Here is a 15624-nt window from a genome sequence, read left to right as displayed (position 1 = left end):
CTGCCATCCTCCAGTCCAGCGGACGAAGCTGCCGTTGCGGGAGCCCCCGAAAATCGGTCACCAACCAGGAACCTTTGAGATCCCGATGTTATCGTCCACAGGGCTCGCGGCCGAAGCCTCCAAAGCTCCGAAGTCGTGTCACAGCCACAGCTCCACCACAGCCTCTGAGGTTCACAGGCTCTGCCACCGAGCCCCAAGGTCGATTCCAGTTGGAGGCCGCCAGCTCCATGATACCAGGCCTCAGCGCAGACGGAGACAGAGATACGACAAGGAAAAGGTCGCATCCCCGTTGAAGAAAGAGATCAAAAAAATGATTCCCCCACCTCCCACACATACACAACTAAAAATAGACTAAAACATACACCCAACAAGACGAAAAGAAAACAAAAAAAAGAAAAGACAGACGGACGGCAGGTGAACCGCAGCTGCTTGGGCAATGCCGCCATTTTAACCACTGTGATTTTTTCTATTACAAATCTCAAATTGTGAAGTACAGAGGCAAATTAATAAATGATGGGTCTTTGTCCCAAACATTATGGCGGGCACTGTACGTTTCTCAATTCAGGACAATAAGGCAGAATGAAGTAGGATGATAGCAGACCGCTAATCATATCCCTGACATTCAGAGAGAGAAGACCATATTGTTAACAAGTTTACTGCTGGACATGGCTGAATCAACAGTGATATATCTAATTCCTCTCAAAAAGACAATGGTCTTTTCAAGGCCGGAGTATGGGAAAGTGGCAGTAGGGATAGGCAGGGTGGATATCTTTAACACCCCAAGATTGCCACCGTCATTTTCTGTAATCAGATCCTCACTATATTCTCCAAGTGAAGCTTCCTATGCTTTTAACTTAAAAATACTTAAAACCTAATATTTTTTTTAAATCATGTAAATTAAAACCAATTCTACTTAAGGGAGTTAGCAATTAAATTGTACATTGAACAGATGATTCTGCAGTCCTGGTCATTCATTTGAGAAGCTGTATTAACAGGCAATTTTGTAACATTATCTTTAAATTGAGTGCCCTTTGAGTGAAATTTCCCTTTTGGGAAGAGAAAAAAACATTTAATTATTCCTATACGTAGAAGATTTACAATTTGCCAGCCTCCCATAAGACCAGTAAAATACCTAGTTCTTCTTCTTCTTATCGAGTCCACACACAAGATTAGAAGTTGTTCATCCAGAGCTGAACACACTTCTCGGCATCTGCACAATGGTGTCTGTCTTGCGCTTCTTGTGCTTCTTGCGCGTGGTGGTGGAAAGATTGGTTGAAACAGGGCCGCGACGTGAACGCTCTTTCCTTGGCCCCTAGTGAAACATAAACACACAAAGAATTGTTTTCAGCCTACGGCATAATTTCTTTGATAATCTGCCACCCTTTCATCACAATCACAATCACAATAATACTTTTTAGCCAAGTATGTTTTGCAACATGCGAGGGATTTCATTTGCCAAGTCAGTCATACAAATCAAAAGCAACGGAACACACAAAATACATTTTAACATAAACATCCAACACAGTGACTCCTCCACATTCCTCACTGTGATGGAAGGCGAAAAACAGTTCAAATCTCTGCCCTTCTATGCTTTCCTGCAGTCGGGGGCCTCGAGCAAATTAAAAGAAAACTATGCAACCATTCTTCAATAGTTCAAAAGTGAATTAGCCGGCATTAAATATGTTGAATTGTAATTCCACTGTGAAACCAAATAAACGAACCAACCTTGTTCCAGTTTTGATCCCAAAGTGTAATTACTTGATCCATTTCCATTAGGGTAATACAATGGGCTTCAGAAGCCTCCAGTTTGAGAGAAAAATGTCATCCAGCATGTCTTCCCATTGATTCCTATTAAGATTTCTGTGGACCTGTAGTCAGAACAGAATTGATCTTGGCTATATGTCCAATAATTATATGGTCTACCTCCATTCACGGCCATGTGGCATTGAAAATGAACTGAACAGACTACAGCACATTAATATTTTCAGAGAGATTCCTGGAATATATTTTTCCCAATAAAGGAGTGCCAGATGAAAGCGATAAGAAGCCTGTAATGAATCCTCAGATGTTCAAATCTATATTATACACTATTTATTATCTGTTGTTATAATGTGATAGTCATAAGCATAAAGGCAAAAGTTTTGCGCTCATTTATATTCATAGTGTTAGATGAAAGTAATGCAATTTTACTTTTATATAGACAAGAGTGCTTCTGAATATTTAATAACATTGCAAAAATGTAATGTATTGAATAAAATAGAAATAAAAGTTCCCGAGGCTTTGCCTCCTTTACGCAGTACATGCATTTTAAAAGGATAAACAAGAAAAGCATAGCACATAGCAGCAACATTCATACATGTAAGGTAGAAATCATCTCTTTATAATAAAGAAAGTAATAATATGGAACAAGGGGAAGGAAATGTGTAAACCTGAACTGTATTTGAAAGAGCAATCTATTGAGGAAATATTTCAAGGTAGCAAGGGCCAAAGCAAAATGGAAGAAACAGGGTAGATAATTCATGAGGATAGGGACTGAAGGATGAATAAATTACCACCAATTAATAAGAAAAGGGAGAATATATTGATGTTAGAGATGCAAAGTGTCTGTCGGTACATAAAGATAATATTATTTATGTTCTTTAAGACAATCCTTTAATTGAAACTTTAAATGGCAAAATTGTGAGAGATAGACTGTATGTTTTGTTGAGAGAAGCTGTACGAAATTAGTGTGAGGAAGAATTGATCAAAGTCAGCGTTGAAAGTCTAGCAAATAAATCAATGGTCTTGATTTCATTCCAATGATCCATCCGTTTTATGTTAAGTTTGTGATTTTCTTTAAAAAATAGGATAAAATCCTTTATTATTCTACTGAATTCCAGATGTCTTAGCGAGACCCTAATCTGTCATTTTAATGGATTCAACAATGCACAGACAATTTCCCAACCAATTTTCTCATTTCCCGCCTCTCAACTTAAATAAATAATTAGCGCCATTATGAAATGAAAGGAGAGAATTAACCCGAAGAGGATATTTCAAGTGGCCATTTTGTGTAATTCTTCTGAAAGCTAGCATTATTTCATCTGCGTATTTATTTTATACATAGTATATTTGTTTTAGACTTTACTAAGTGGTATTTAAAGCAAATGTTTGCTCTTGAAACTTGAATTTTTAGATGAAAAGAAACTATGCCTTTATGTTCAAAAGAAAAGAGGAAATTAGTTAAATTGAAGATTTGTAAAGCTGAACATTTTAAAGAAATATTTTAACATTGATATTGGTATATTAATGCCATCAGATACAGTGAAACCCCTTGCATGCTATGCAGTCAAATCATATCATACATGAGTACAATCTGGCCATACGCAAGCACAACAGGTAGTGTAGAACAATCATCATGTACCAGCTACAGAGAAAGTGTGGATAAAAAAAAATAGCACAAGAGCCGCAATGAGGGAGGTTGGGAGATCTCAATTAAAGGTTTCAAAGATTTCAAAGGTCGTTTATTGACACGTGTACCAATTAAGGTACAGTGACATGCGAATTACCGTACAGCCATATGGAAAAAAAGCAACAAGACACACAACTACATAAAAGTTGACAAACATCCACCACAGCAAATTCCCCACAACAAAGTCAATCCCTGCATTCTGAAACCACTTTGCTACTGGATTCCTCTGGATTATGACAAATTACCTTTTCTAACTAAGACAGATAGCTTTTCACACAACTGCATCAAAATCAGTAACCAATATGTTATTGAAGAATGAATCCCTTAGAAAATAAGCAACTCGAGTTATCTCGTTCCACAATTTGCAATTTCCATTCATAAAATCAATGCTACAGTGCATTCAGAAAGTATTCAGACCCCTTCACTTTTCCACATTTTGTTATGTTACAGCCTTATTTTAAAATGGATTAAATTCTTTTTTTTATCATCAATCTACACACAATACCCCAGAATGAAGAAGCAAAAACAGGTGTTTAGAAATGTTTGCAAAGCAATTAAAAAGAAATAACTGAAATATCACATTTACATAAGTATTCAGACCCTTTGCTATGACACTCAAAATTGAGCTTAGGTTCACCCCGTTTCCATTGATTATCCTTGAGATGTTTCTACAATTTGATTGGAATCCACCATTGGAAAATAAAATTGATTGCACATGATTTGGAAAACACACACCTGTCTACATAAGGTCCCACAGTTGACAGTGCATGTCAGAGCAAAAACCAAGCCATGAAGACAAAGGAATTGTCTGTAGACCTCTGAGACAGGATTGTGTTGAGACACAGATCTGGGGAAGGGTATAAAAAAATGTCTGCAGCATTGCAGGTCCCGAAGAGCACGGTGGCTTCCATCATTCTTAAATGGAATAACTTTGGAACCACTAGAACTCATCATAGAGCTGGCCGCCCGGCCAAACTGAGCAAACGGGGCAGAACGGCCTCGGTCAAGGAGATGACCAAGAACCCGGTGGTCACTCTGACAGAGTTCCAGAGTTCCTCTGTGGCGACGGGGGAACTTTCCAGAAGGACAACTATATCTGTAGCATTCCACCGATCAGGCCTTTATGGTAGAGTGGCCAGACAGAAGCCACTCCTCAGTAAAAGGCACATGACAGCCCGCTTGGAGTTTGCCAAAAGGCATCTTAAAGGGCCTGTCCCACTGACGCGACTTTTCAGCAACTGTCTTCGATCTTCAAGGTCGGGGGCACTCGGCTGAAAAACCGCGAGCTGGATCGACCGTCATCGATGAAACCGCGAGCAGGATCAGACACAGACACAGACACAGACACAGACACAGACACAGACACAGACACAGACACACACACACACACAGACACAGACACAGACACACACACACACACACACACACACACACAGAGCAAAGGCGGGGGCCAGGGAAAGTGGGGGAGCGCTGTCTGAAATTCACATGGTGCAAAGCCAAGGTGATACCCGCGATGAACAGGAAGGTAAAAGATGACTAGCACCACTGCGGCAATGTTGCTCCGGCGTCGGGAGAGTCCTCCCAGCGGCCTGGGAACCCTGGAACGGCCGCTTCTGCACTGGAGGCCGCGGCTTCCGAAGCCGACAAGGCCGTGCCGGTTGGAGCTCCACAACTGGCGATCTCGTCGCGAGATCCCAGGCTCCCGGTGTAAAGTTCAGCGCCGCCGCCCGCAGCTGGTCGCTCCACAGACCCGCAGCTCCGCGATGTTTTACCCGGCGATCTCAATTTGTGAGTGTAAAAGAGTCTGCGCTCAACTCAAACTCGCAGTATGGTCGACACGTGGTCCTAGGAGGTCACTGTAACTCTCCTTCATGCTCAACAAAAGTTCCCGTATACTCGCAGCCTCAGTTTGGTCGAGGAAAATTTTTCAACATGCTGAAACATTTTCCGCAAGTAAAAATTGGTCGGCATGGTCCTTTTGAACTCGTAGTGCAGTGGAGTGAGCTAGGTAAACTCGCTAGGCAGTCAAGGTAGCCATAGGCAATCTCCTTTGCTGACCGGGCATTTTAATTGGCTCATTGGAGTTTTCAGAACCAAGGAAAACCAACCGGTAATGTTAAATGCCCGCTAAACTTTATTAAAAGTTGTCTGGCTTCTTAAAAGTGTCTCCACTCCTTCTCTCCCCTTCTCTCCCCCTCTGTGCTCGCTAAAGGACTTACCTTACACTGTGCCAGCCATCTTTTACCTTCCTGTTCATCGCGGGTGTGAATTTCAGACAGCGATTCCACACTTTCTCTGGCCTCCGCCTTTGCGATGTGTTTGCGTGTGTGTGTGTGTGCGTGTTGATGGTCGATCCAGCTCGCGGTTTCATCGCCGACGGTTGATCCAGCTGGAGGTTTTTCAGGCGAGTGCCCTCGAGCTTGAAGGTCGAAGACAGTCGCTGAAAATTTGCGTTAGTGGGACAGGCCCTTGAAGGACTATCAGTTCATGAGAAACAAGATTCTCTGGTCTGATGAAACCAAGATTGAACTCTTTGGCCTGAATGGGCACCTGGCTAATACCATAACTACGGTGAAGCATGGTGGTGGCAGCATCATGCTGTGGGGATGTGTTTCAGTGGCAGGAACTGGGAGAGTAGTCAGGATCGTGGGAAAGATGAACAGGGCAAAGTACAGAGAGATCCTTGATGAAAACCTGCTCCAGAGCGTTCTGGACCTCAGACTGGGGCGGAGGTTCACCTAACAGGACAACGACCCTAAGCACACAGCCAAGACAATGCAGGAGTGGCTTCGTGACAAGTCTGTGAATGTCCTTGAGGAGCCCAGCCAGAGCCCGGAACATTTCTGGAGGGACCTGAAAATAGCTGTGCATCGACGCTCCCCATCCAACATGACAGAGCTTGAGAGGATCTGCAGAGAAGAATGGGAGAAATTACCCAAATACAGGTGTACCAAGCTTGTAGCGTCGTACCCAATAAGACTTGAGGCTGTAATCGCTGCCAAAGGTGCCTTAACAAAGAACTGAGTAAAGGGTCTGAATACTTATGTAAATGTGATATTTCAGTTATTTCTTTTTAATTACTTTGCAAAAATTTCTAAACACCTGTTTTCGCTTTTTTATTATGGGGTATTGTGTGCAGATTGATAATAAAAAAATTAATTTAATCCATTTTATAATAAGTCTGTAATGTAACAAAATGTGGAAAAGTGAAGGGGTCTGAATACTTTCAGAATGCACTGTATATGATACTGCAACTAGCAGTAATCATATGACAGAAATGTTATGAATGCTAGGGTTGATTAGGAAATGGATGCTAATTTAGGCTGCAGGATGTGGCATGTTCTATGTTAGCCAAGTAACTGGCACTACTGTCATGTGCGGATGTGGCGTCGAAGGATGAGAAGCCGAAGCGAAGAAGTGGAAGCCAAATAACCGAACAGAAACGATGCCGAAAAGCCCACTAACAGAACGGACACAACGCCAAATAACGGACATGATGTCACCGGGGGGCAGGACTTGTCAGCGATTGGTCCAGACACCCGCGTTCATCACATCACTGGCCGGGGAGACGGGAGGATGACTGGGCACTCTGAACAGCCCCCACTCTCCCTCCCCCCTCCCCCCGCCCTTTCAGTTATTTGGCTTTTCGGCGTTGTTTCTGTTCTGTTGTTTGGCTTCCACTTCTTCGCTTTGGCTTCTCGTCCTTCGACACCAAGTCCGGGTACCCAATACTGTGCTGTATCGGATCATTTCTTTGCTATTTGTAGGAAGGAACTGCAGATGCTGGTTTAAACCAAATATAGACACAAAATGCTGGAGTAACTCAGTGGGACCTTGCTATCGTTGTAGGTGATCTTTATCTCTTCATGGAAAATTGTTAATGATGGCACTTGCTCTTCCTTTTACTTGCAGATATAGCATAATGTTGAATTTTAATAATAATAATAAATACTTTATTAATCCCCTTATTCAGGGGAAATTCAGATGATGTATGTATGGGAATTTAATTCCTTTGTCTTAATCGTTAATATATATTGTCAATAACTGGGGTCCCAGCACTGAGCCTTGCGGTACCCAACTAGTCACTGCCTGCCATTCTGAAAAGGACCTGTTAATTCCTATTATTTGCTTCCTATCTGCCAACCAGTTCTCTATCCATGTCAATACCGTACCAATACCATGTGCTCTAATTTTGCACACTAATCTCTTGTGTGGGACCATGTCAAAGGCTTTTTGAAAGTCTGGATACACCACATCCACTGGCTCTCCCTTATCCATTTTACTTGTTCCATCCTCAAAAAAATCCAGAAGATTAGTTAAGCATGATTTCCCCTTCATAAATCCATGCTGACTTTGGCCAATCCTGTCACTGCTATTATATCTTTAATAATCAATTCAAGCTTCTTCACCACTACCAATGTAAGGCTAACGTCTATAATTTCCTGTTTTCTCTCTCCCTCCTTTCTTAAAAAGTGGGGTTACACTAGCTACCCTCCAGTCCAAATGAAGCGATCCAGAGTTTATAGAACATTGGAAAATGATCACCATTGCATGCACGATTTCTAGGGCCATCTCCTTGAGTACTTTTGGAATGAAGATAATCAGGCCCTGGAGATTTATCTGCCTTCAGTCCCAATAGTTTGCCTAACAACATTTCCTGACTAATGTGGATTCCCTTCAGTTCCTTCCTCCCACAAGATCCTCGGTCCCCTAGTATTTCTGGGAGAATGTTTGTGTCTTCCTTAATGAAGACAGAACCAAAGTACTTGGTTAACTGGTCAACCATTTCCTTGTTTCCCATTATAAATTCACCGGTTTCTGACTGTAAGGGACCTACATTTGTCTTTACAAATCTTTTGCTCTTCACAAATCTATAGATGCTTTTACAGTCAGTTTTTATATTCCCCGCAAGCTTTCTTTCATTATCTATTCTCCCCACCACCCCTCTTCATTAACCCCTTTATCCTCCTCTGTTGAATTCTAAATTTCTCCCAGTCCTCCGGTTTGCTGCTTCCTCTGGCCAATTTACATGCCTCTTCCTTGGATTTAACACTATCCCTAATTTCCCTCAGTAGCCATAGTTGACCCGCCTTCCACGTTTTATTTTTATGCCAGACAGGGATGAACGATTTTTCAAATTCATCCATAAGATCTTTAAATCTTTAAGATCTTGTTGATGGCAGTGGTCTTGGATGGGTCCGGTCTGAGACCATCACTGGTGAAAACGTGGCTGACATAGTTGACTTCTGTGACACGAAATCTGCATTTTAGGTGGTTGAGCTTGAGGTGGATGTCTTTGGCACGATCTAGTACTTTTTTTAGATTGGCATCATGTTCAGCCATGTCGTGTCCGACAACGAGAATGTCATCGACAATGATGGCACATGGATACCCCGCAAACACTTTTCCATTGTGCACTTCCTCTACTGCGCGCATCGGGTAGTGTGGCCGTTTGATCGCTGTGTTTAGGTCGCTGGGATTGATGCAGATTCGGATTTCTTCCTTGTTGTTCTTTGTTGCAACCACCATGGAGGAAATCCAGTCGGTCAGGTCAGTAACCGTAGCAATGACACCCAGTGACACCATCCGCTGGAGCTAATTGTATACTCTGTCACGCATAGCATGCGGGATACGGTGTGGTGTTCGGACCACAGGTGTAACATTTGGATCAGTGGTGATATTGTACTTGATGGGCAGCTTTCCAAGCTTGTCGTCAAATAGTTCTTTGTATTGTGAGAGTATCTGCTGAGTGGAGACCCCAGTGGGAGAGATTTGATGGACAGCAGGCCCAAAGGCCTAGATCCTAGCATGCGTTGATGCCAAGCAGGGTTGCAGAATCCCCCCGAACAATGAACAACATCAGTTTGTGAGCTTGTGACTCCACATTGCAATTCAGTTCAGTTTATCCAAGTGGGATCAGTACCTCTCCCCCATAGACTTGTAACGTAGCCATAGTATTTTCAATACATTCAGTATTACAAATTCATTTAAATTCAGATAAAGACATGACATTACATTTCACGCCAGAGTCAATCTTTGCAAGTGCAATGTTGTTGTTAACGAGGAGAGAGACTTCAGGGTCAAGTTGCTTGTTAGTGGAAGCAAGCAGGGAGTGAATGTCTGAACTGTTATCTTGGCTCGCAGGGAGGGGAGCTTCCAGCTCTTGGAATTCATTATCAATAGGTTCATGTTTTAACAGGTGGACATTTTGTCATGGGAACGAATGAGCCGTGCTAGAACGACAACATTTCATGAAGTGGTTAAATTTCTTACAGTAGTGGCAAATTGTGCCGTATGCAGCACAGTATTCGCGACGTGGAGCATGGGAGCCGTTACAGTTGGAGCACCGTTCGATAGATCTCTGAGGCTGCCAGGATGGGGTGGGTTGTGGACGCCGGTTACGATAGGAGGTGTCGGTAGCATTAACATTGAACTGGGATCGTGGCCCAGAGCCCAAAGACCTTGTGTGGGAAGTCATGAGTTCAGCGATTCTGCAAGCATGTTCAGCTCGATCCAAAGTCAATTCAGTATCACGAAGCAATTCGTCTCATACCTTGTAACTGAGTAAACCTCCTAACGGATGAGATCTTCACATAAATCTCCGAAACGGCAGCGTGCAGCCATGCGTTTTAAATCACTAAGGAAGTTCTCAATAGGTTTTCTTTGCTGTTGGAAGCGAGCAAGAAACTTAGTATGTTCAATTATGGAGTTGGCTCGAAGGTCGCATAGCTGTCTGAACTTAGTGAGCAGAACTGCAAGGTCATTGATAGTTTCAGCAGGCACCGCAACCTGGTTGTTGTGATCCATAACAGCAGGCGCATAGTTAAAACGCTCTGCCAACTTCATTGCTTTAGGGCCAGCAATATTAAGTAGGATAGAGGCATGCACGTCAGGTGGAGCGTTGCGATGAGCAGCACGAATGTAATGGTTGTAGTCGCGCTCGAAGATGCGCCAACGTTCAGCGATGTCCGAGTCAAAGATTAGAGGATCTGGACGGTGAAGCGAGCTAGCCATGGTAGCGATAGCGAGTAACCAAAAACAAACGAGGTAGACAAAATAAAAACCAATATACTTAAATGCAGAGTGGGTAGGCAAGCACTTCTTGACACCATGTAACTGACCTAGTCATTCGCACAACATGGTAGAACATAGTTTATTAAAGATCACTTACAGTACACTTCAGCATGTTGTTATAGCAAGCGTATCAACTATTCGACTGCCAGCATGAGCTGAGTTCTAATAATATAAACTGCATGGTAGGCGGAGCTTCTACTAATAAAGCACTACAATTGGTTAGTGTGGACATACGTCAAGACGGCACATAGAGAATCACACTACAGATGGCACAGCATGCATGGCCTCAGCAGGGAATTGTCAGTATCTGCATAGTATTCTATGGAGAGCCTTGTAGAGTATAACAAAGCATGGAGGAAGTTGCTAGCTATTATGAATTATTTTTAAAGCTCAGATCTACCTCTGCCAACAGTTTAGAATCATCAACATTTTCTGATATCGCAGTTACACATCTCAAACTCAAAATTAGTAATACATGTTATGAATAACAGTGGTCCTGGCACTGATCCATGTGGAATAGCACTTATCCATTTTGCTCCAATATGAATAATTAATATTGTTAATCTTTGCTTCGGTATGTTTGTTAACAAAAAGCTAGACAACACAATCCGGTTAATTGCACTTCATTGGTCTACTCTTCATCATCAGCAAGCCTTTGTTATCACCAATACTTAATCAATGGGTTTTGCCAAGGCTAATGAAGTCCTGACCATACAATAGTTTTAATCCAAACATGAATAAGAGGTGGTGAATTCAGTATGCAAGATAAAAAGAATTGCTCTTAAAATTAAGGCGGTGGTTGATCAACATAACATCAGGGAACATCAATAAAATTCTGGTATCAAGCCCTCAAAGGAAGGTGGCCCTAGGACAAAGGTGCAGAAACCTAAAACATCACTTATCCATGTTCTTCAGAGATGCTGCCTGACCCACTGAGTTACTCCAGCACTTTGTGTCTTTTTTGTGTAATGGACCGCATCTGCAGTTCCTTGTATCTGCAGAAATTACTTCATCAATAAAAATTGAAATTAAGATGTTCACTGATGATTGCATAATGTTCAAATCCATCATAGTTCCTCAGACAATGAAACAGTATGTGCCTATAATGCAACACGACAATGAGTCGGGCTGATGAGTAGCAGGTAACATTTGCACAGCACAATAGAAAAGAATGGCCATCTGCAATGAATTAAAGTCTAATCACCAACCCTAGACATTCAATAGCATTACCATTGTTAAAGCCCTCATCATTAATGTCTGAGTATTAAGAAGATTTGGATGTTTGCAGGTGAGGCGGAGTGAGGAGAGGTGATCATAAACTCATCTAGGCCAACCGCATAAATGCAACTACTAAAATAGCAAGTCAGACGAAGGGACTATCCTGGCATTAATGATTCCCCAAAAGATTTCCACCATTTGCAAGAGAACCTGGTAACCTTGATTAGCATATTTCCAACAACACTCAAACACTGGATGCTATTATGGACAAAACAACTGCCTTGAATTGTGCTCTATCATCTGCTTCCAACCCCAGGGGCCAATGGTTGTAATATGCACCGCCTACCAACTGAAACTGTGCCCTGAGCACAGCATCTCCCAAATTTGAAATCTCTACTACTAAGAAGGATAATAGTCTCGGGTGCATTGAAATATGATGACCTGCTAGTTCCTTCATTAGTCACACACCATTTTTGGAAACATGTTGCTATGCTAATCGCAGATTCCTTGCCCTTCAGTACCCTGACAAAACTTTTACCAGAAAGACTGCACTGTTGCAAGAAGATGACTTCCTTCCCATCCCTGCCTTTTTTTCTTTGGAATTGACAGGTTGAAATGAATGTTTCTTCAAGTACTTTCTTCTCTCCACAAATAAAGAGAGAAGCGCATGGAGAGATAGTAAACAAGGAAAAATTTCTGCAACTCATGCAATACAAGTGAGCCAGTAGACAATTAGGAGAATCTTGAATTAAAGTACGTTAGAATGCAAAATACAATATTCTAGATTTAACAGACTTTCGATGAGGATGATGATCCATTTATATTTGCGGTAAGATTGGATTTATTAACATAGGAGTAAATTGGATATTGATGAATCTTGGTCACTTTAGCAAAGCCACAGTAAAAATTGAACTCGGGTTTTGTATTTCCAGTTTCAGCTTGAATCAGCTGGGAAATTAAAAGACTTGAAGCTTTTATAACCAGCATTTAACAGATTTATGTCTACCTCAATGACCTTGATAATTTAATAAATTTTAAAATTATATGTATAATTAAATTAGATTCACTTAGAAGCAATTTTATTAGATTTGGTGCAATCTGCTTTGACGAATGATGAATAAAGATCAGATTTACTTTGTTCTCAATGTTTTATTGCTTTTTTTGCAGCAAATGTACATTTTCAGCACACAGCAGAGCTGATACAACACTTGGTTAAAGCTGAAAGAAACTACACTATGCAGGTATTATGTTTATAATACTTGTAAATTTATATTGAGAGTGTAACACCAATAGGTTTAGGTCAATGAACAGTGTATCCTTTTAAACACTGTAATGCAATATCACCTTATTCCTCTTTGAGTCCCTTGGCTTTAATGATATTGTCCCTTCATTTTTGTTTCTGTTTGGAATAACATTAAAACTATGTTTTACAAAGACAAAAGATGTTAAAATTTGGTAACTTACCTCACAAACTGCAAACAGTTTTCCTTCCACCGATGCTGTTTGACCCGCTGAGTTCCTCTAGCATTTTGTGTTTGGCTCAAGATTCCAGATTCTGCAGTCTCTAATAATTGTGCCTATTATAACTTTAACACCCATGCATTGTCTAATTTGAAATAAAAAGTTTACTAATGTATTCAAATACCATTTCATCGTGTCTCACATTATTCCTTTAATTATTATACAGATTTACCCAGATGAAGGCCATTTTATTACAGATGAAAAAAGCAAACTTCATATGTACAGTGCAATCCTCAACTTTTTCAGAGAGTGCCTCAAGCAAGAAACGCATAAATTACAGAAAGTACCAGAGGAGGATGAATAAAATCCAACAGTAAAAAAAAAAGTAAACTCTAAGTATCTTTATAAAGACAAAACTAACAGTCTGGAACACTCAAAACCCAGCATTAAAGACCACTGTTAGTGGAACGTGGAAGTACTTAGGCAGCTACAAGAAATTTACGGGGACAGCACATTAGAGATTAAGAATCCGATAACTGGCAAAAAGGACTTGACATTCATGTGCCAGGTCCAAGAATATTTGCAAAGGAGCAGAAAAACTGTTTTGGGAGTGCATCAACCTGTTAGTACACTTTAAAGAAGCAGAATCCAATTGTGCAAATTTCATCCACACCTTCAGCTTTTATGCATGTGTGTTTTATTTGGCCTCACTGCTGTATATGTTAATAATAGTTGAGGTGTGAACAAACATTCAAAATGCACATTTATTTTCTTTTTAATTTTGTACTATCACTCACACAAAAATGTGGCATAAATTATGATGTGCATCCTTTTGTCAAACATTGTGATTTGCATATTTAAAACTTCCAAATTCCCTTGCATCTCATTTTATCATGATAAATAAAAGAATTTATACAATTCTCTTTAAAGGTAAAATGTTTTTGTAAAAATAGCTGTGGTATTGTCTTTCACTATTTGTAATTTATTACACAGTAATTTACTGACCATTAGAAAAATCTTGATTTTCAAGATATATATTTCAATTATCGCTGACGGTATAATAATATCAATTTAGGAAAGATCACGGCTTCATCATCTGGCAATAAAACGTCAAGTGATAAGATTTTGATTGGCATATTGCCACAACCATAAATGAGATCATAAGGACTTGTGTGATTCCCTTCTCTGCAACTAGGTTATTTACCACATCTGGTTTCATAAAATATACAAAAACGAATAATTGATTTAATAACCTCCATCTATTGGATTTTGCCCAAGAGAAAAACCATCGGATAGATGATATTTCAATGAGTCATCATTAAAATCTCTTCCAGATTCTCTAATTATTGGTGCATCTTCCAGTATTCATTATTCAAGTAGTGATTAGATCTACAACAAGAAACAACATCAATGTAACAAGATGGGAATTAACAGCATAGAAATATGCAATTCAGTAACTGTATCAATAGTCATTATGGCCGTAAACTTTGGCCTTGTCAGAGTGTCCTTCTGTGGAACCAGAATGGAAATTATTCCTGATATTACTTCTAACAATACCTTATTATAGTTTAGTGTGATTAAATAATTTATCAATGTTCAATCCACAAATTTTCATGTTCAATGTTCACGATAGATTGCATCAGCAGCATCTCAATAGCTGCAAGTGTGCCATCATGTGGCTAAAACATTGCAGAACATTGAGACTTTTGATAACTAAACAAGACAGAATTTTGAAAAGTAAACCAGTTCTTCACACCTTTCGTAATGCTAATTTAACATTTGTAAATATGTAGAATATGATTTTTTTTTAAAAAGCTTTTAAGAAAAGGTATTTTATTTTATGTTATTACCAAACCAAATATTATAGTTTAAAAGAAAAAATCAATTGCCAATCTTATATTATTCTCTTCCTTCACCCTTGCAATCAATTATATTTTACTATGATTCAAAAGCTAACAGAGGAAAGAGTTTGAAGCTGACATTTAAGTTATCTGGTACAATATTTTTCAAGAACTAATACTTAAGTAGGTACATCGGACATTATTGAGTAACATAAAAATAAAATACCACTCATGATTTGATGTGTATTCTGTTGATACCTAAAATGTGTTATTTTAAATTGCTGACAGTGCTTTATTTTAGCTGCATCAATAGCAAGAGATACAGTAATTATAGAGAAAGGCATAAATAGAAATAAAATAGCAAATACGGTACTTTCTCTGCTTGTTAAGAGAAGATTCCTGAGACAGTATTCTAGCATACTTCCTTTCACTGTAGATAGCTCTTGTCCAAATCACCCTACACGAACCTGCTATTATTCTACAATAAAGTGCCACAGAGCAAATAGACACTACCAGGCTGACATTAAAATATTTTCCATAATGCATTGAAAATTGTTTATGACGACAGGTCACATTGTAATT

The 15624-nt window shown here is 40.1% G+C and overlaps 1 protein-coding gene across 1 annotated transcript in view; it reads left to right on the top strand.

Moving 5' to 3' along the window:
* Positions 1-14119, top strand: part of dpp10 (dipeptidyl peptidase like 10) — a 683609-nt gene extending 669490 nt beyond the window's left edge. The window contains exons 25-26 of the mRNA XM_033024629.1: positions 12908-12981; positions 13428-14119. Coding sequence (XP_032880520.1) covers positions 12908-12981; positions 13428-13565 — 212 coding nt within the window. The 3' untranslated portion in view covers positions 13566-14119. The remainder of the gene's footprint in view (positions 1-12907; positions 12982-13427) is intronic.
* The last annotated feature ends 1505 nt before the right edge of the window (positions 14120-15624 follow it).

Source organism: Amblyraja radiata, chromosome 7 (genome assembly GCF_010909765.2).
Source record: "Amblyraja radiata isolate CabotCenter1 chromosome 7, sAmbRad1.1.pri, whole genome shotgun sequence".
NCBI classification, from domain to species: domain Eukaryota; kingdom Metazoa; phylum Chordata; class Chondrichthyes; order Rajiformes; family Rajidae; genus Amblyraja; species Amblyraja radiata.
Note: the sequence above shows the minus strand (reverse complement) of the source record. Positions and strands in the feature narration are given on the sequence as shown.